We start from the raw sequence: 20,520 nt of genomic DNA on the forward strand, positions 1-20,520 counted from the left end.
CTTCCGCTGGGAAGTATTCCATTTAGTCTCAGCAGGTCCGCAGGAACTGGCTCCCATCACACCAGCAACATAGCTCGGCAGGGATGGGCAATTTGGTTTGAAAAGCAAAACAAAATAAATACAACAGGCTCCAACCTGTGTTCTGCTGCCTGAAATAACCTGAAAGGGTTTGCTTTGGATCTGCATCAGCCAAAGGGACCTTCTGCAGGGGTGCTCATGGAAGAGATGGAGCGGAGGCAGCTGCCAGTCCTTGCCCAGCACCTGTGGGACATCTCGTGGGGAGAAGACCCTTTCCTTAGGTCTGTCGATGGCTTCCTCTGCTGTTGCCTTTGCACCCACCATCCCTCCTGGGGACAAACCCGAATGAGAGGGACGCACATATCCTTTCACCTGAGGCATCGCTCCTATCCCGAGCAGTCCAGCTGGAGTGCAGATGAAGAGCAGAAGGACATCCCTTGCCTGAGCTGATGTTAACCAAGGCTTGTGCAAATGCGCTCTCTCGTCCATCACCCATTCCCCACAGGATGCACCCAGCTCCCTGGAAGAGAGAGCCAAACCCGGGAGGGACAAGGTCACAGGCTGCCAACGTCCCCTGCCTCTGGGCTCAGCCGGCTGCCGACGGCATTTCCGACCCTGTGTGTGAGCAGATGGCAGTTGGGCTGGCATAGCCCAGTCGTGTGGCTCAAGAATAAGGAAAAATAAAGAAGGAAAGGAGAGGGAGTCTCAGGCCAATCTGGCTTTTCAGGAAAAAGGCCTGCAGAAAATGTTAACTTGCTGCAAAACTAAAGCTGCTCAGTCTGCACTTTGCTTTGGTACAAAAGGTCACTGTTTTCTGTTAAAACAGCTCCTCCTCTGTCCAGCTCTGTTCCGAAGCACGCACAAGCCTCTGTAGCTCATAAGCCTTGCAGGGCCACTGCGGCCAAAGGGCCTGATCCAGACCCCCCAAGCACCAGCGGACGGCTCCTCGCTGACCTTACAGGCTCTGCAACATGAGCTGCACCCAGATAAGGAAAACAGCGTGGGGCAATGACCCAGGATGGATAACATTTCCCTTTTAAATCACGCAGTATCTTTAACTGTTTTATTATTAAATACCTCTGCCATACAACACAGCAGCTCCACAATCTGCTGTTTCCCCTCGCAACAGATCTGCTCTGGCCATGATTCTCCTAACAAGCATCATTATCACACGGGAGCCACGTGTGGGGTCGGGCTCAGTTTCATTCTCAGCTTCCCCACTTGCCCCTCTTCACTTTGACCTCTGCACACATCTGGATGGGAGAAACCCCTGAGAAAGCTGGAAACCATCAGACTGAGTTAAAGTAAGACTTCAGACAATGTCACGAGGCCCCGATGCCATGGGGCCGGGCTGGCCAGCGCAGTGGAAGTCAGTCCGGCTGCGGGTGCTGGGTGCCGTGGCACGTCGGGCGGGCGGGCAAGCCCCATCCTGCCCCGGGGAGGTCTCCCAGGAGCTTGGACGGGCTCTGTGCTGCCAGAAACCGAGAAACTGGTGCAGCAGATATCCATCTTCCCAGGGTGTTATTCTCACCTTCAAAAGGAAAATGTCCAAATGCCAAGGTTTGCTAACAAAAACTGATACACATTTTGGAAATTAACAGCTGCTTGGAGCTAAAAGGGGAGGGCACAGGGGGGAAGATAGAAATTAAAAAGGAAAGAAACCAGGAGAAAGGAAAGAACGTAATGTAAAACAAGGGTAGGAAAAAGCCTTTAAAGTGGAGCCAACTTTATTCAAAGGCACTGAGGAAAGTAATTACATTAGTTTACAAATGCCTTTGTGTTCTGCAGTCTTCCTAGGTTTGGGCTGTGTTTCCAGTTTAACTTTGACAGTTTACATACCGACCCCAGCCCTGCTAAATAAAGGCAGGACTGCAGCTTCTACTGGTGGTCCCAGGGGTTACCAAAGACAAAACCCACACCAGCACCTTTGTGGGCAAAGTCTTACACCTTGTTCTCGAATGAAAAGTTTGCAAACAACCTGTGAATTTAAGCCACTGATGAAGGATCTCTTTGATCAATGAATTAAAGTAGGCAGAGGGGAAATAGCATGTTTCTTATGCCATGAATTGCTGTTGGGAAGTAGCATTCGGTTGTACTCACCCTGAGTACAACACCCCTACCGAAGGCACCCACCAAACCGGGCCGTTTGGGATGACTGTACCACCGGGATGGACTACAAAGGAGCACGCAGTGTCCTGGCGCGGCTCAGCTGATGGGTGCCGACTTGCTCAGCCGTAACAACTCCAGCACATCCAGCTGGGCAATCCCGCCTGGCTTTCATGAAACCAAACAAACTGCAAAACCAGCTGCAAGGCTTTTGCAAAGAGCTCCGTGAGGGTAGTACGTGCTGCCCTGTGTGCAGCGGAGTGCCTGAACGCGGATGTCCCCAAAAAGGGGACCTCGGTGGGTCAGCCACCACTCAGGCACAGCACAGTAAATCCTCACTTGCAGTGGAGACTGTTCAAAATCCAGGCATGCCGACATTCTCCAACATCTCCTCATGCCCAGGAGAGCAACATTTCCCCTGGGACCATGCCAGGGTCCCACAACCCCGGCAGCCCACCCCACCCCACTCAGGGACATACCACACCAGCGTGGGGAGCTGCTGGTGCAGTGTGGGGGTGCCTGTGTGTGTGCACTCACTCGTGGCCCCGTCCCCTGGCTCGCTGTGCACAAGCTCCCACGAGCTTTGGCTGCAGTGGGAGGAAGGCGGCCAGTGGCTTTGACAAGCCTGTGCCAGCCTGGGCGAGTGGGGCTGCTCCTGCGGCTCGCCTGCTCCTCCCCAGTGCTGCCTTTTAACTGCACGTCAGGCATTAAATGATCTTTTACACCGAGCGCTTAAAACTGACAGAGAAATGAATCTGGTGTCTTCAGTATTTCTCTTGTCCCTGCTGGCCTCCCTTGGAAAAACAAAGGGGAAAAACAAAACCAAACAAGCCACACGCACATAACCCTTCCCAAAGTTTCTGCAAAACATTGCGAGTGCTTGTACACGTAGGCTCACACACAAGCTCCACAGATGATAGCACGTGTGAAACTGGAAAAGGGGTTCAGTGTGCTTTGGCCCAAGTCTGGCACGTCCTCCTTTTCCCTGGCCATCAGGATACAAAGCACTTACTTATTTCTTGAAGGAAAACAATCCTTGCAGCAAGGCCAGATGCTCCAAAACGGAGAGTGGGAACTGCTGGCCGGGTCTGCTGAGCATGGTGATGCAGCCAGGCACACACCCCAGGAGGGAGCTGGGGTCCCCCCCAAGACCCTGCATCCCCATCTGGGAGACTGCTGTCACCCCCAGATCCATGGATGTGCCTGTGAGCCGGCACGTGGCGGCAGGAGAAGGATGCAAGCCCCGGCGCCGGGCGGTCCGGCGCCCCGCAATGCTGGGTTTGCTCTTGGAAACCCGAGTCGCCGGGACAAAGGCAGGGAACAAAGGAAAAATAATTTTCCTAAGTGCTATTTGTTCTGGCACGCTCTGCGGCTCTCTGCGCACTCCTCTCCCACGGCTAACGGCAGCCGAGCCGTTTGAGCGTTGCTGCTCACCAGTTGAGAACAACATCCATTCCTGCCAAGCCTTTGGAGCAGTCCTTGGTCTGTAAGAGATCCCGCGGAAACATTGTTTCCTGCTGGCATCAAAGAAGAACATTTGAATGAGGGCTGTACATCCACAAGTTTTAGACTTGTGAAAGTGCATGACATGATTTTTCTAGGCAGAAATCTAATTTGGATTAAAAGGAGCCAGAAACAGTCCTTTAAAAGCATCTGAGAGCGGTCTTTGTGCTGTGAGGGGCTGACCGGCAGAGCTGCTCTTCGCACTGCTCAGAGTCCCCCGGAGCACCAGTAATTATAACAGTCATCTGCTGCATTGATCATAGTTGATAATTCCCCGGGGGTGTGCCACTTAAAATAATCTTGTATTTATAAATCACGGGGTAGCATACTAGAATAACACCACAACAAGAAAAAGCTGCAATCCATACGCTGGAATAAAGCTCCCGGACAAGTTTATATTGTATAGTCCAGGGTTCTTCTCTTTTCTTTTCCACTCCCTGCTCTTCCTCTGCCCCTTACCTCTGCTGACCACCACACGGCTACTTCAAATTTAAGAACCGAGCAAACCATGTCAGGTGAGTGGTTTTGTTTCTGCAGCCCACCAAAAGAAGCCAATTCCCTCCCTGATAATAAGATTGTTCACGGATTAAATACTTTTAACAGCTTGCATCAGCTTACCACGACCAGGAAAACACCCCAGGATACAGAAACGAAGCAAAAGCCCAGACACACGGTTTTACAGTGTTGGGGTTTTTTTTCAGTATGTGATGCACTCACACCTCCCCCATCCGCTCCCGGGATCTCCTAACCTGCCCCAGCTGCCCCCAAGTCACGCAGCACTGGCATCACACACGGAAAAAGCATTTTGTATGCGGGATTGCTGCTCCGTCCAGCTGGGAAGCATTCGGCACGGTCCGATGCCTGGAGGCTGGATTTAGACAGCTCCAGCCTTGAAATAAGAGCTGCTAACTGCCAGGCTATTTAGATATAGTAAGAGTTCACTGGGGAGGTGATGGACTTACCGCTACCTCAAAGTGAAATTGGAGAGCTTTTAAAAATGTGCTGAAATACAGCTTTTGGATAAAATACTACAGTGTACACGTGTGCAAGGGGGCAGAGTGAGAGGCGGCTCTGGCTTCTGGCACCAGCGTACATGAGTTACAGATCCTCTTCAGCGCCCTCAGGTCCCCACTACCATGCTCTGCTCTCAGGATCAGGATCTATCAAGGAAGGTAGAGCTCTTTATGGGACTTTTGCCTTTCCTTTACCTGCCCATAAATTAGCTTATCTGCTCCCCATTACCACGCAGGCTTGGGGCACAGGGTTGCTTTGGCCTGTCTTGTTCCTTCCTTGCTGCATCCAAGACTTCATTCTCTTGAGGAGTGAAACAAGTCTGCTGAACTTACAGGGCTCAAGAAAGGACAAGAGATAAAATGCACTTGACCGTGGCACATTGGCACAAGCGAGGCACACGCTCCCCAGAGATGACTGGCCCAGATAATGTACTTTCTACCACACTGAGGTGGTGAAAGTGAGTATCTTTAGGTAAGGTGTAAATGCATGTTCAGTGTAGGTTCATCTCCGCTCTCCTTTCCTCAGTCTGTGACCTGAAAAGCAACTGATGAAGCTTGGAGGTTTTATAACTCAAGCCCTTGCAAAAGACCCAGGACGGGAATCAACACGTATGTTAGCTCCTGAATAAATTCCCCATGACAGCTACAAGTTTCACAACACACTGCAAAGATCTCAAGGTCCAAGCTCTAGTGGCTCACTTAGAGGAAAATGGTGCCCTGAACCTTCATGCTACTAATTTTAGCTCAGATGAGATTTTCATTACTTTTTAAGGGACTCAATCAGAGCAACTGTGCTGACAGCGAGGGAATTAAGTTCTTATGGCACATACAAGGGTCTTGAACGTCGGCATGCTGGAGCCATACAGAAAGCCACACCGCAGCTGAAGTAAAGCCCCATCTTTTGTTTAATTGGAAATCTGTGCCCATAACCAGCTGCTCCTATTATTGAGACACAATAAAGACAGAAATCCTCAAAAATCCCTTGTATTCAGAAATTCAAGCTGGCATGTTATAACTCCTTTGGATTTCTCCAAACCACAGGCTCAAGGAATTCAAGTCTGTTCATTCACATGTATTTACACATGCCTTGCCTAAAAATGTGAAAAACACATCATAAAAGTACTTATTTTTAAGCATCTGCCCTCAAACTTATGTCAGTGCAAGGAGGATCAGCTGTAGGACTGCCAGCCCCAGCAGACAAACTGGCTCCCGAAATTGCCTTCCCCCGTCTCTGCAGCCAGACCTGGTCTGGGATTTTGCTTTGCTGAGGACACGTTTCTATTGGTGTCTGCCCATTTCAAGACTTTCACACTTATTTCTTTATCCGACCATTGAACAGCAGGCAGGAAAAAGAGTATTTCTCAAAGCCCACATGCCGAGCTTCTGCCTCATCTCCCGTACAGCCCCTCTCCCATTCCCATCTCCATCCATATCTTCCTGAAGAGAAGGCCCTCTCCTGCCATAAGACAACTTCTCACTGAGGTCCAATCCAAACGGGATTAGAGCCCACAGGAGCCTCTTGGCCATCCTATGTAACCGACTGCTATTACAAGAAACCACATTTTCTAATCATGTTGTAATTTATGGAGCTCAGTCTTGGGTTTTTACCCGTCGCTCTCCCTGTTGGCAGGTTGCCGCTGAGCCTTACACCTCTGATGGTTTGAAACCTCTTCCAATTTCCTGCCTGAATGCATTTGGAGCCAGTTTATATCTATGTTCTTGTGCCAAAGTTGGAGCTTGAGTAACTGCTCTTCCTCTTCTAATGCATAGGGAGAGATCATAACCCTTCGATTTGCTAGGCTGAACAAAACAAGCTCTTCTAGGCTCCTCAATGAAAAAACATTTCCAGTCTCCTTCCAGTTTATACCACTTTTTCTTGAGCAGAGATGTCATAAATTTTTAGCCAGTTTTCCAGATTAATTGTAACCATACCTTAATGCAGTGGTATTACAACATTTCTTTATATTGCTATCTTCATCCCTGTGTTACAAACCTATTTAGAAATACATATTTATGGCTGTTGCATAAAGCACTTTGTAGTCCTGCACACTAATGAGCCATAATATAAGGGATGAGTTTCATCTCCACTCTTCAGTGCAGTGTCTGGATCATTATCTATGAACACCAGACCAACAGTTTTTTTCTCTTCAGTAGTGGGCATTAAGTAACCAACATAATTTTTACATAGTTGACATGTACCACAGACCAGCTAATGCCTGAGTTAGTGTCCAGGGATCGAGCAAGATCTTGTAGGTTTGAGCTGATTCTCCTTTCGATTATACTTAACAATTTAAGCTATGGATTGAAGGGACTCTCCAAATTCTGAAATGACCTGTAGGAACTGCCAAAAAATGATGTCATGTTCGTTGGCCAACTTCCCCCCTGAAATCCTGTAAATTGCTGCGTTGAGTGAGACGTGAACACTGTCTCCCAAGAACAGCGAGGTAGGAAGGCTGTTGTCCAAGTATAATAAGAAAATTGCATTAGTCTTTCAGGGGACCACTTACCTCCCCAGCTTGTACGCTGCGTAGAGATTTTAATAAAGTAGAATATTGCAGAAAAAGTTGTTTCATTTCATCTGTTTCATGTCAAAGAAATATGACAGAGAAACAGCGGAAGGCAGAGAAAAATTCACTGCCTGAAAATCTGTATTTTCAGCCCAGCCTGACAGCAGTGTCCTCAGCCAGGGCCACCAGCTGCTCCATGGCAGACATCAGCCTTCCAGAGGCTCCATATCACGTATGCACACCTGACTCATCCCCCAGAAAGTCTGTCCTCAGGCTTGCATGGCTCCAGCAAGTTGCTGCAGAGGTATCTCCTACCCCTGTGGGAGGCAAACAGCACCCTCCTTGCATCCTGGGGCACCTCCCAGCCCTGTGACACCCTGGGCATGCAGGTAACTCCCAGAGAAATCCAGGGTGCTGCTCTTCACCCGGGGACAAGCCCCAGCCCTGCATAGTGACTCTTTCACAGCCTGGAGAAGTCACACCTTGCTTTTGTCTCCTTAGTGGCTCATCTGATGTGTGAAAAGTCCCAAAAGGGCTGGTGGATGAGCTGTGCTGGAAGGATTTCAGTGCCTGTCTTTGCCTCTGCTTAAGGCTGCTCTTCATCTCCATGGTGATTAGAGGCAGGTCTGAAGTGGCAAATCTGCTAAAAGGACCAGCATCTCAGACAGAGGAGAATAATTAGAAAGTGGGTGTTTGTATCGAGGAACACCATGACCTCTGCAAAAAACACATGCTGGAAGAACCTAAAAATACATTAACCTGGGTAAATGCATGAGATGTCAGCACCTACTGCTAGAGCTAATGGACTTTTATTTTCTCCTGAGCATCCCAAATTCCCTGATGGCACACTATTTCTTAAAAAGCACCTGAGAGATCAAAGAAAGATCCAGGTCTTCTGGAATACGCCACCACCATGCTGGAAGTGGCTTTCAGCCACTGTTCATGCCATGCTGTACTCATCAGAGACCATGCCTAACCCGGTCAAGTGCCACCTGTCACTAAATATCTGTATTTCCACTCAAAGCTAGAGGGACATGGGCCAGCTTGTGCTCCAGAAGCCACTGACACGCCTGGACAGAAGGCAGCGCTGAGAGCAGGTGGCACCACTTGGGTATGGTCTTCAACGGGACTCCAGAAACCCAACTGGTTCATGTTCCTGCAGCATGAAGGACCAGCAGAGCTACTTCAGGACCATCTGCATCTCTCCATACACCGTGTTGTATATCTCCTGGGAGGCACAAAGGGAGCCTCTGACATAAGGAAGGTGACAGAAAACAAGGCTGCTGCCTGATTTGTGTGGTTGGATGGCACCAAATGAAACACACGGTGCTGCGGTGGTTCAAACAAGAACTGAGCAAGGCTTGTAAAGACAACAAGGAGAAAAAAAATACACCAAACAACTGGATTTTCTCTAATCAGACAGATAATATTTACAGCCTACGGGCGGTGCCAAAATATTTCAGGAAATGCCTAAGCCCTTCTGAATAAAAGCTCAGGAAAACACAATATTTAAGGACAGAAACTACAACAGTAAGAATGAAAGCTTTCCACCCTCTCCCAGCCTCCTTACACAGTTTAAAATGATTGCCATAGCAATTATCAACACTAAGCTCATTTTGCAATCTCCTCTGCAAATTAAGTTCTGAGTTGAACACATAGAAGATCAGCATAAAAACCAAACGTATCATGTAATCTGCAAGGAACAGAAATCAATGCGTGCTCCACACAGACAGCATGCTGAGGTCTAATCCAATTCCTGTACTGAGAGACCTGAACTTCATTTCAGCAGTTCCTCCCAGTAAGGCACAAACATGTTTCAAAAACCCAACCTCAAAGACTTTTTTCAGAGTCATCTACCAGTGTTGACTGTCTGCCCTGGACATACTGTAGAGCAGAGTGGTCCAGGAGGGCAGAATACGAGCACCGACCCCCCCAGCAAGCATTGGAGTCCCACCGCTCTTTTTTTTTTCCTCATGAAACAGTAGTAGGTACAGCTGTATCTGTTCCCTTGCACAACCACAATAAACGCCATCCTGGAAGTATTTTGTTTCCCCGCTCTCAATTACCAATTACATCTACAGATGCAGAAAACCACAAGTCCCTCAAGGATGGCATCACTATTTTGTTTCATTTCTGCATTCAGACCAGACCTGACTCTGCAAGACTCTGTAGTGCACCCAGAAACAGCCACATGCAATGAGTGCTCACACCCCTAGAAGGAAAATCAGGGCAACTATTTCCAAAAAGCTTATTAAACCTATTTATTTCTGATAATTGGGTGGCATCATCGTTACCTGCTCAGGCTTCAGGCCAGGGGGGACCCACGCGTACTCTTCTAAGGCACAGCCTGAGTCGTCATCAGAAGTTGAATTCCTCTGGAAGTCAAACATGAGCTTCGTGACAGTCTTCTCCATCTCCAGAGGCATAACTGTTACGATGTGCTCTTCCTGGGAGCACTTACAGTGAAGGCAAATCTTCCTGCAAGGTGAAGAGAGAGGAAGAAAAGAGGAGGAGGTGCTCCGGTGAGTTGCACTTCAAATAAGAAAGCAAAGAGATTCCTGCCAGTTGCTGGCCTGCAGATACTAAACTCAACCCTTATTTATGCTCATGCATTTTCTAGTCTCTCTTACAAGGAAAAAACAAAAGTCCATATTTGCTGTAATAACACTTGGCAATCGAGTTGAGTCAGACTGCCCAATATTTGGGGATATGTAATTGCCTGTCCCTTTACTGCACTGTGAGGCGTATTTCCAGGGGCCAGCACAGGCAAGAGCCACGCGCCCGCCTGGTGCGGATCAACACGCCAGCCAGTAATTGCAGAGCAGTTACTGAATTTAGGACAGCTGAGCACTTGGCTAATACAGAAAATGGTGGATTGACGGGGAAGCTGACAAGTCCCTTTAGCATGCTGATAGCATAAATTTGCTTATTAAAGTAGCATAAAAATTGATTATAGTCTGAACATATAAAGTTAAATTAAATTAAGGGAGGCTACAAAAACCACAGTCACACTACAGTGGCATCTTAAGCACCTGGCTCAATGGCACACGCTGGCTCGCACGCTGCCCGAGAGCTGGACAGGGGGCAAAGCAAAGAAAAACTGAAAGAACAGCCCACAGGTTGCAATTTAACAGCCATGAGCTTAATTCACTGCGAATATCACTTCTTAGCATTTCTTTTAAAGGTCTGATCCTGCAGCTGGTGGGCTCAGGGCTGCTAGGACATTGCACCCCTTTACCAGGTGTGACAGTGAAGGACTAACCTGGCTGAAAACATCCTCCAGCCTTCTAAAAAGAGATTAAATGCTGATAAATTGGTTTCTATTTCTGCAAATGCAATGCTCTTCCACAATATGGGTCAATGGCATCTATTTTAAAGTAACCATGCAGAATTCTGAATTAGTTTGCGTTAATGAAACACCAGACTTCTGAGGAATGAGATATGGTTTCACTTGGGTAGCAAAAGGCAGACAATTAAGAAATAGTAAGGTACCACACAAAAACCAAGGGGAAAGTTACTGTTGCCATTGCAGGTTTCTCTGCTATAAGGTAAAGCAAAGAAATTTAGAGAGCAGCAGCAATTAAACACTGAGGGCTGTAATTTTCAAACACCTTTCCCTCTTTTTCACCATTGCGTACCAGCCAGCGAAGCATACCGGTGCACGGATCCAGATTCGAGTCTAAATTTCCATTTGGCCATTTACAGCACAAAAAATGCACTCTAGCAAAAGTCAAGAGGCTCCGTTAAGTCAAGCCAGGGAGATTTGCCAGATTTTCCCATTTCCTGCCTTTCATCAGATCTAAACCACACAGCAACCCCCACACACCCCCAGCGTCTGGTTTGCGTCCAGTTGGAGAGTCTCGGCATCGCCTCCGGTTGTTACCTTAAAAAATAATCAAGGCACCATTTCATGTGAATACTTTAATTAATCAGCTACCGTGGAAGGGCCCTCTGCCTCAGCAAAGCCGCTGGTTTCTTTGCTGTTTCCATCTCATTTCACGATATGATTAAAAGCAGCTCAATATGCAACAAGATGCTAAGAATAATTAATAGCTCCAGAGCCCCAGGTTCGGCACTGGAGATAGTTATTCTAACGGAGTTTAGGACTTCTTAGCCAAATTTTAATTTTCAGGATATCAATCACAAGCTTCAAAAGGAGACAAACTCAACAGTTCACGCTTGCACAGCAGCAACACCGGGAGCACAAGCGCTGCGACAGGGAAAAAGCCAGCCTGAATGTATCTGCCCTCCTCCCCGCTCCAGACACATCCCCTCCAGGAGATGGAGGATGGCAGGAGAACATCAGAGGTCTTGGCTTTTAATAACTGAGATAAATCAGGCCACTGTGTGGACTTTAAATAACGGTGCCGAAGAGTTAATAAACGAGATGTGTGATCAGTTAGACCCCACAGGTCTCTCCATACAACCGCCATCCCGCAGCTCACACCACATACTGCCAGGAGGGTGAGAATGGGGTCAGGAAGGTGATTTACCCCGATCTTCACTCCTGCCCTGCTCCAGGCAAGTGGGCACTGCTGGCGGATTCTTCTCCTGGTCATAAAACCAAAGGCTGAAAAGGACACAGGTAGCCTGTCTACTCATCAGTGATGTCCCCAGGCCAGGACAATGGGCTCGGTAAAAACTTTGCACCATTAAAAACTGAGCATCTCCAGGCATGGGGCTTCTGCCACCTCCCTGGGCAAACTGTACAAACTTCAAGATCTTGCCCCTGAGATATTCCGTTCTCTTCCTTTCCCCTCATTAAAAGCAGAAGATTAACAGCTTTAATTACAATTATTTTCTTTACATTAGGATATGCTGTTTCATGGGAACAATACTCAGTGTCCTAGGAGTGTCTTTCCACTCCTATGATATGGTTTCCATGACTTCTTCACATAGGTCTCACTTACTCAACTTTATTTTATCGTCTTCCAGCTCGCTATAATTAAAAATAATTCCCCGTAGTAAAAACTTAATATAAAAATGTACATTTCAAATGTGAGATGAAATTGAAAAAGCAGTATCCCCCCACCGCACTCAAAGCAGAGCAGCACCAAGTGGGACGATGCACGTGCCAGTGCTCGACTGTGCACACGATGACCGGAGCGACAACGTGCTGGGTGCCCATGCTACGGCCGAGAGCTGGTGGGTGGTGGAGAGGAGCAGGGCCATGGCCAGCAGCCTGCCTGGCTGTTCCTGCCAGCAACAGCTCGTTAGTCATTAACAAAGGAAGAGCGGCAGAGCCTGGAGATGCTCAGCGCATCGGCGTGCTGCATATCTTACCATATAAAGGGTGCCGCAGCCCAGGTGGAGCGGCACGTCCTGCAAAGGGAAACCCGTTGCCTTGGCTCTGGCCAGACACAAGCCTCACCTAACCACCACCAAAGCTCCATCTTTGCCTCTTCTTGGCCTCTGCACCCAAGAAGCCCCACACGACTTGAGAAGAGTGTAGACAGGTGGTTTCTTCTAAGCAAGAAGAAACTAACACCCATCACTCTCTGGAATTCCCGTCTTCGTTCCTGAGCCTTTCCATCTTGCTCTCATGCCAGAGAAGGGTCTGCAAGCTTGTCTCAGGGCAGTACCTGCCCTGGTGATTAAGAGAGGTGTCCAGCATCGGGGAGGACACAGGGTTGGAGATATTTTGGTGCTGTTGCTGAAAGCTGGTGATATCATGGAGCATCACTTCACTACAGGAACTAAGGGCTGGTGAGGAGAAACCCAGTGATGTTGCGTTTCCCAACGAAGCAAGGAGAGCTGACAGCACAACCAGATTCAGGCACAGAGGGTAAATAAAGGAGCTGTTAAAGCAGCTGTAGCTTATGGACTGAGAGGAAAGAAGAGAGTGAGCCGGCCAGCAGCCACGCTGCTGCGGGAGGCACGGGCTGGGGAGCGCCCGGCAGGGCTGCTCAGCACGGAGCTGCACGGAGCTGCCCTGCCGCGGGGCCAGGATGACGGGAAGCAAATGGGGAGAAAAAGAACATTTCCTGGTGTCAGATTTAGCTGGAAAGGAGCCTGCCTTGAATTGACTTCACATGGTACAAAGCAGCAACGGCTCAAAAACAGATTGAAAAATTTGTTCTACTCAAGGCCAGCGCTTCATGTGATGAAGTTACAAGATGGATGTATTTTATTTTGCAACGGCTGCTTTTACGTGGTGCTCTTGGCACAGTGGCCGGTCCTCTCCTCAGAGGAGGCTCTAGCCCTCATCCCTGGTTACATCCCCACCCATCCGCTAGAGGAGGGGGAATGGTGCAAACTGGATCCACCACCCCAGGCAGCCCTCAGCGGAGTGAGCCACGCCAGCCCTCTTCTCTCTTCGGATGAAAACAGGCACACAAGGGGAATCAAGCGAACAGGGCCCAACACACCAAGTGGAGAACCTGGCTCCTGAGTCCCTCTTGCTTGGGATGCAGAAGCACGCTTCCAGCCCAGGTCCACCTACGTACATGAGCCCAATTGACCTGTGAGGTCTCTGGGATGAGGCAGTCTCTTGTACTGTTAGCAAAGCACAGCCTCTGCCATCGCTGGAGCCTCCCACAGCCCTTTCATCATAGCAACGGCTCCAACAATAAGTTAAACTATGCTGAAAACACTAGTGCCATACAAGAGGCTCTGGAGAGAGCTGCCCTTAGCTTTCTGAAGAGAGCTGAGGTCTCACTGCTGTGAAAAACCAGCAACTCCAAACAAGGAAAGCACAAGCAGAGCTAAAAAGACAGACCGGGGGCAGCCTGAAGCCAAGGCAAAGTGGGTCCTTGCAAATGGTCTGTAGCTCCAGCAAAGGAGCTGGTCAAACTGGCCTCTCCCAGCCTGGGTGTGCTGGAGTCTGGGGTGGCATAGGCAGGACTGGACTCGGCTGGGGTGGCGAGGGCTGCACACTTCTGCCTGCAGGAGAAGCTCCTGGCCGCAGGGATCTTCTCTTCCAGCCACGGCTGCCGGCTCGGTTGGGTGGGCACACAGGACATAGCACAGCAAACACCACCAAAGCAAAGCCTGCCCAGGCTGGGCACCGCAGGTTATGTTGAGAAAGGACAGTGCAAGAGCCCAAGCCCTCCTGGCAACAGCAAGAATGAAGGCAAGGTTTAAAATCGTGGCAGAAATGTTAAATTCCTCTGGAACAAAGAAGGAACTCGGCAAACAGCCCTTATCACCCCCTCCAGTGCTGCTTATCTCTGCTTCTCACTTGTTTCTTCTGGGATGAAAATAAATGGGCTGTATCAGGGAGCAGCTCCATCTCCAGACAATGCGAGGAGCAGGAATGCCACAGCCTGCCAGGCCACGCGATGCCTCTGCTGCGCCCCGTCATAATGGATTTGCATGCATTTGTGCACACATTAACATGCAAGATTTGGAATCCCTCAAAAAGCAATTGTCTGCTCAGCTCAGATGGGGTGTGTAAACGCAAAGGGGCAATTCTCTTCCCGCTTGGCTTAAGATATATATATATATATGGCAGCCTGATTTTTTCCCAGGATCATGCCATCATTCTGACTGCGGTGAGGCTTTTGGGTCAGTCATCAGTCAGTAAATCACAAGACTTCTCGGAAATGGGAAAGGCTGAGGATTTGGGGCACCTCATGTGACCCCTGAGTCTCTTAACAAGGGCGTCTTAATATCCCTGCCTATTACCTCCTTCCCTCATTTGAGAGCTAATGAGGCATCTTCCCACCCTAAGCAAGCTCCAGCTACAGAGACCCATTTCTCCAGACCCCACAGACAGGGCAAACATTTATCTGAACTGAAAAATTAACATAGTCCTTTTACTGCCATAGTGAGAGCCCAGCAGCTCTTCTCCAGTACAGGCACCGCTCTCCTATGTCACAGATGGGGAAACCAAGGCGCAGGAGTATCCACAGGCAGCACCCAGCCGTGGCTTCCCCACCACTACCTGAACTTCATCAGAGGAGCCCCAAGCTTTTGTGATCAAAACAGACAGTTGGAGCAGAAGCTCAGCCTCCTTCTCCAACTTCTCTAACACTCAACGAAACACTCCCAGCAGCCCCAGCCAGCCCCTGCCCATGGCCCCAGGTCCCACAGTGACAAAGCAGCATCTCTCTGGACAAAACATTTCTGTGACTTCACAGCTCTTCCAGTCACTTCAGCTGGGAAAAAAAAAAAAACACCAAAACTATCGGTGGGAATGAATTGCAAAGACTTTGTGCCACCTGGGTTGAAAAGGAAGCTTAGTGAAAGCTTTTAATCTGTCGAACTGGGGTGCAGGAGGCTAAAGGAGGTGAATTAGACACGGGTGTTTATAATAGCAGCGGTTCAAAGTCTGAGGACAAGATGCCCTTGGTGGCCTGCAAGAACAGCCAAAGGAGGGCAATGGCTCATTTGACCCAAGATGCTGTAGGAACAGTGGGTTTAAAAGACCAACATCAGGTGGCTAGCAACAGAGCAGGTAGGGCAGTAATGCCAGGAAACCAAGGAAGAGAGAAATAATCCAGCAACCAAACTACTCCCATAGATGCAACTCCCCCAGATCTCAGTGGCCACAGGGGAATACGTGTAGTCACATATCTCCGGGGAAGTCTGCAGTAGGTGGGGAAACACTGAGAGGATGGAAGAGCTGCAAGTCAGACTCTTCTCCATCTTCCCCATCCATCTTCTCTTCTATAGCCACTTGACTTGCTTGAGGCAAGTCAGGTTTTCAGTGTTCCTGTATTTTTAATCCCCTCTGACCTCCACAGTGCCAACAACAGCAATTGTGAAGGTATCCAGGGTGGCGTTGAAGCTTTTATTACAAACCCCATTTCCACTCCTGGAAAAGTTCTCCTTTCTGGCTGAAGTTGTCCATGCTCGGTCTCAGGCTGGAGACTAATTTTATTTTTAAGACTCTGTAAAAATCCTTTAACACTGCAAAAGTTATTCTTGCTTAATTAAGAAAAAGAAGGGGAAAAAAAAGAAGAGAACTATCCCCATTATTGCCAGTGGCAGCCAAATATGAGCAAGAGCAGACTCCGAGGATTTTCTAGCTGGTCTGCCTTCACGGTGAATCAGGACCATCAATTCAAGAAGCGGGTGGAACATCTGCCTGTGGGTCCCCACCGCCCTGCCCTCAAACCACTACAGCATGGCCTGGGGCAGCCTCCAGGCTGCTTCCAATTTTGCTGTCTGTGGTCTTAGGCACCACGTGGCAGACAACAACCATCAGTGCACAAGGCTGTGCTCCTCCCAGATGAGACCAAGAAATCAGGACAAAACACGACACAATGTACAAACCCCCAAATCCCTCATCTGGGCTCTCTTGATCCTCTCTGAGGCAAACAAGGAATCAGGACCACAGCCCAAAACCGTGGCCAGACCTCTTAGCACCACTGCAGGACGAATTAAAACATGACCAACCTGGGGCTAAAACACAGCAGGGGAGCTGGGGTGCATCATGGGTCATTTTGGGGAGCCCAGGTGCACCCCAGCACTCTGCAGTGAACACAGGTCCCTACTCAGGCTCCAGTTTCTCCTCATGACCTGGGTCAGAGCCCCAGGGGCACCCTCCTGACCTGAACCACACTGCCAGGCTGCTCCCCTGAGCTACAACCCCTGACACGAACCATAAAAATTCTGATGCATAAAGATGAGATATTTAAATTAAGGAATATTAATAACTTGGCAGATCTCAGAAGAACTCTCTATTTAGAGCTCTCAAGATCTTTTTCAGAAGATGCAATTATTTTTTTTTGTAATAGAGGTTAGACAGAGGTGGCCAAAGAATTATACCCATATGTGGGCTGCAGGTCAAGCAATGGAGAGAGAGAGAAGAGGAAAAACAAGGTGCTGTGAGCCCCAGCCTGTTGCCCAGCCACACTACCAGGAGAAAAGGTGTCCAACAGGCTGCTCTGTCATGTCCGCGATGATGGAGGCAGCCTGCCAGCTCACAGTCTTACCACCCTTCTCAACATATTTATGTTAGGAGGTCTTTTTCCTCCCTTAAAGGTCCAGCTCAGCATACAGAAATGATAACAACCACATATTTTTTACCCAGTCATAGAGAAGACACGCAAACCCCTAGTTTCCAAGTTGAAGAGAAAAACAGGCTCAGTAACAGCAATAACAACCCCGCAGCCGGTGGGCAAACGATGCTGAAGCCATTCTCATGATTCTGGAAGGCAGAGGGAGCCACAGGACGGGCAGACCCAGGAGCTGTGGACACCTGAGAGGGGTTTGGTGTCACCTGTGTCACAGAATCACAGAATCCTCTAGGTTGGAAAAGACCTTAAAGATCATCTAGTCCAACTATTAAAGGACAACCCCAAGCCTCCAAGCGCCCAGTGGAGGGAGCCGGCAGCAGCAGGACCCTCGCCAAACTCTCCCTCTGCGCTGGGTTCAGCAGCACTCCCCACCTGAGAGCCAACGTACATTTGTACTGCAGAGCCCTGGCTGTAGAGCTGTCCTACCCCATGGATTATCATGTCAGATTTTAATTATACCATTCGGCGGCTCTTCCACCTAACAAGACGCAGAGCTGCATCACAGGGGGTTTCTTTCTGCTGCTTAACTGAAAGAAGAAAATTGCCTCCAAGCCTGGGGTTCTAGCAAGGTTAGACTTTCCCTCTGGATCCAAAACCAGCTCTCCACAAAGAGGTCTGTCTCTGTTCAGCACGTTAGTCCTCACTGTCTTCTCAAGTTTGCATAACCCTGATCTCTTCACAGGCAGTGTTTATCTTCCTGCCCCCCTCCATCCCCCACCCAGCTGCAGGCTTGCAGTCCATCTCTCCAACACCAGTCTCAGAGAGATGGGCCAAGCTAAGCAGGTTCCCGGTCATCTGCCCCAGGGTTGTAACTGCTGTTTTAAGGGACTTCACCAGTTTGCTTTTGTAGCATGACAAGCAGAAACCATGGGAAGCAGTAAACATGCTGCAATTCGAGCATCTCCCAGGCCGTATGTCCTAAAGGAAAAAACCTGGCTCATAGGCAAAACGCTCAGGAGCAGGATGAGCTAGGCTGAAAACTAATTATTTCAAAAGTTAAGGCTTAGACGGCGTCTGCTGAGACAGGCAATACAGACCTGCTTGTGAAAGCAATCACTGCCAGCCTGATCTGTGTATGTGCTGGCTAAGCCTGAGCAAGTCTGCCAACAGCAAGTGTGCAAGCCTGGGTCATTTTGTTAAGCTGAATCTGGCTGGTGGAAAACACACAACGGGAGAAGATTAGAATACGAAGCAAAATATAATCTTGTTAGCTGCAGAGAGTTTTACTTTACAAATCTTTATCACAGACTCAAGCTGGCACCCTTATAAATACAACACAGGGATGTGAGACATGTAAGTGCTCCCACAGTAGGTGAAATAATCACTGAATAAAAATAAGTCAGATAAGTTACACGATAAGAGAGCTAAAACTGAAAGGATGACACTGCATCTGGAGTGAATAATTATTTTGGCATTATTCTGTCCAGCATTAATCCTCAACAGCTCGAAAAGATTCAATCAGTGTTTAGCACCGCCAAGGAATCGTGACTACAAAACAAAGAGTAACTGGATTAAAATCTTTTTACGGTCACAGGTCACGTCTGTGTCACATCTGCTTAAAATGTTCCTTCAAGGAACAAGAAAAAGAAGGAAATTTGACTTGAAAAGATTGCACTGGAAAACATAACCCCCAGGTTGCAGTTCTGGATTGGTTTATAGTTAGTTAGGCATTCTGGCATGAAAAAGAAGGATGTAGAAAGATGAATACTTTAAAACTCTCTATCCTCAGGAAGGCAAACCACCACAATAAATATCTGAACAGTAATGTCCTCATTCACAACACCAGCCTGCACGCAGTCTGCTCAGAAAATGCCCACAGAATCCAGGCTTCCAGAAGCTGCATTTACCAGAGCAATAAAATTAACACTGAGGGATGAGGATTTTTTAATACTTATTTCTGTTTAGAGCCAGCTGAGCCTTCCCGATTATTTTTAAAATGAAAAATCCATCACAGTGGCATCAGCGTTTCTCCCCGACTTCCTGCAGCTGCAGAAACGCAATTTAACAATTAACCTTTTACATCCATAAACGAGAACAGCAAAGGCTGGGAAAAAAGCGCAGCCCCCTCGTAGATCACCCCCAACAGCACATTGAGCAAAGTTAGCATGCAGCTCCGTGCATCCACAGAATGCTGCTTATTCCTCCTCCTCCTCCTCCTCTTTTCTACTTTACAGCCCTCCTAAAAATCTGTGACAACTTTGAAGTTGCTGGCAAAAGGCAGTTTCTTACCTGTTCCCACCGACACTGACAGCACAGGAGGGAAAAATCCAGTGGGCTGCTCAGCCGTCCTAGTTGTACCAGTCGCCTTTTGGCTGGCGGGCTGCTCCCAGGACCAGCCCAAGCACCGCAGTGCCATAAAGCATCCCGCGCCCTCCCGGCGCAGCCCACCGCCCCGCCGGGGCTGCCGCCACACCGCCTTTTGTCGGAGCCTCTCAGAGGAGGCACGCACAGACCGCGGCGCGTCTCCGAAGGAAACCCGCCGTGGAAAAACGTGCCATTCCTGCCCCGCGTCTTAAGCTTTCGCTTAAATTGCCTCGCTCTGAAATCCAGCTCCGGAGGGTGCCCCCACTCTCTGCTCCCAATCCGAATGAATCCAGCAGCTCCCCCCTCAACCTGCCTTTCGCTAAATGACCCTTGGAAGTGGCAAGAGGATGTCCAATTTGCTCTCGGAGCGCAAGGCATTAACGAGGAGAGATGCAGCCCGTGGAGAATAATTGCCGGCGCGGGAGCAGCGCGGGGCTCTGCTGTTGCATTGCTCTCCTCTCCTGCATGCTAATGAGCAATGATGTCAGCAAGCCAAAGTCACCGCATCCAGACCGCGCACCACGGCCGGCCACCCTCCCATTTATTTACATGGAAATCAGCCTGCTCTTAAAAATCAATAAATCCTGCAGGCTGCTTAGGGAAAGGGAGAGAAAAAACCCATCCTTCTCGCTGGCTCGCGTGTGCGCGTTTCCAAGAGTTGGCTCTGCACCAGCAGCCTAAATTGAATGGTGTGAAGATACTAATTATCCTTCCCCACCTATCATCTTCTTTGACGCTGACCGAATCTCAACTTGCTGTCAAACTTAAGGCACCGCTTCTTAGGTACGCAGGCTATTAAAGCAATGATCCTGGCTCTGAGCGACGTATCATTTTTCTCCTGGCTTTCAATGCCCTCTTAATTATTTTCTGCAGTCATTTGCTATGATTCCCCACTGGTTTTTAGATGCAGCATGTTTGTGCACCAGCAGGGCTAAATATTCTGGGGAATACAAGCTATTAGCGTGGCATTTTGGTTAGCTCATATTTTAATACATTTTCTTTCATATGGCCCCAAGAGACGCATGATTTGCACCTTCTATATCTCAGGTAAGTACTGTGATCCCCAGGACTATGCCACCCCAACAGTAATGCCAAAGCCTCCTT

The 20,520-nt window shown here is 48.8% G+C and overlaps 1 protein-coding gene across 4 annotated transcripts in view; it reads right to left on the bottom strand.

The window, feature by feature from the left end:
* Positions 1–20,520, bottom strand: part of PRICKLE2 (prickle planar cell polarity protein 2) — a 108,825-nt gene that overhangs the window by 23,527 nt on the left and 64,778 nt on the right. For 3 of the 4 annotated variants that reach the window (XM_074914311.1, XM_074914314.1, XM_074914316.1), the window contains one exon: positions 9,442–9,625. In XM_074914311.1, the coding sequence (XP_074770412.1) occupies positions 9,442–9,625 (184 nt within the window). Of the gene's footprint in view, positions 1–9,441; positions 9,626–19,341; positions 19,827–20,520 lie in introns of those variants that run through there. The other variant, XM_074914315.1, reaches the window with a different exon arrangement.

Source organism: Athene noctua, chromosome 10 (assembly GCF_965140245.1).
Source record: "Athene noctua chromosome 10, bAthNoc1.hap1.1, whole genome shotgun sequence".
NCBI classification, from domain to species: domain Eukaryota; kingdom Metazoa; phylum Chordata; class Aves; order Strigiformes; family Strigidae; genus Athene; species Athene noctua.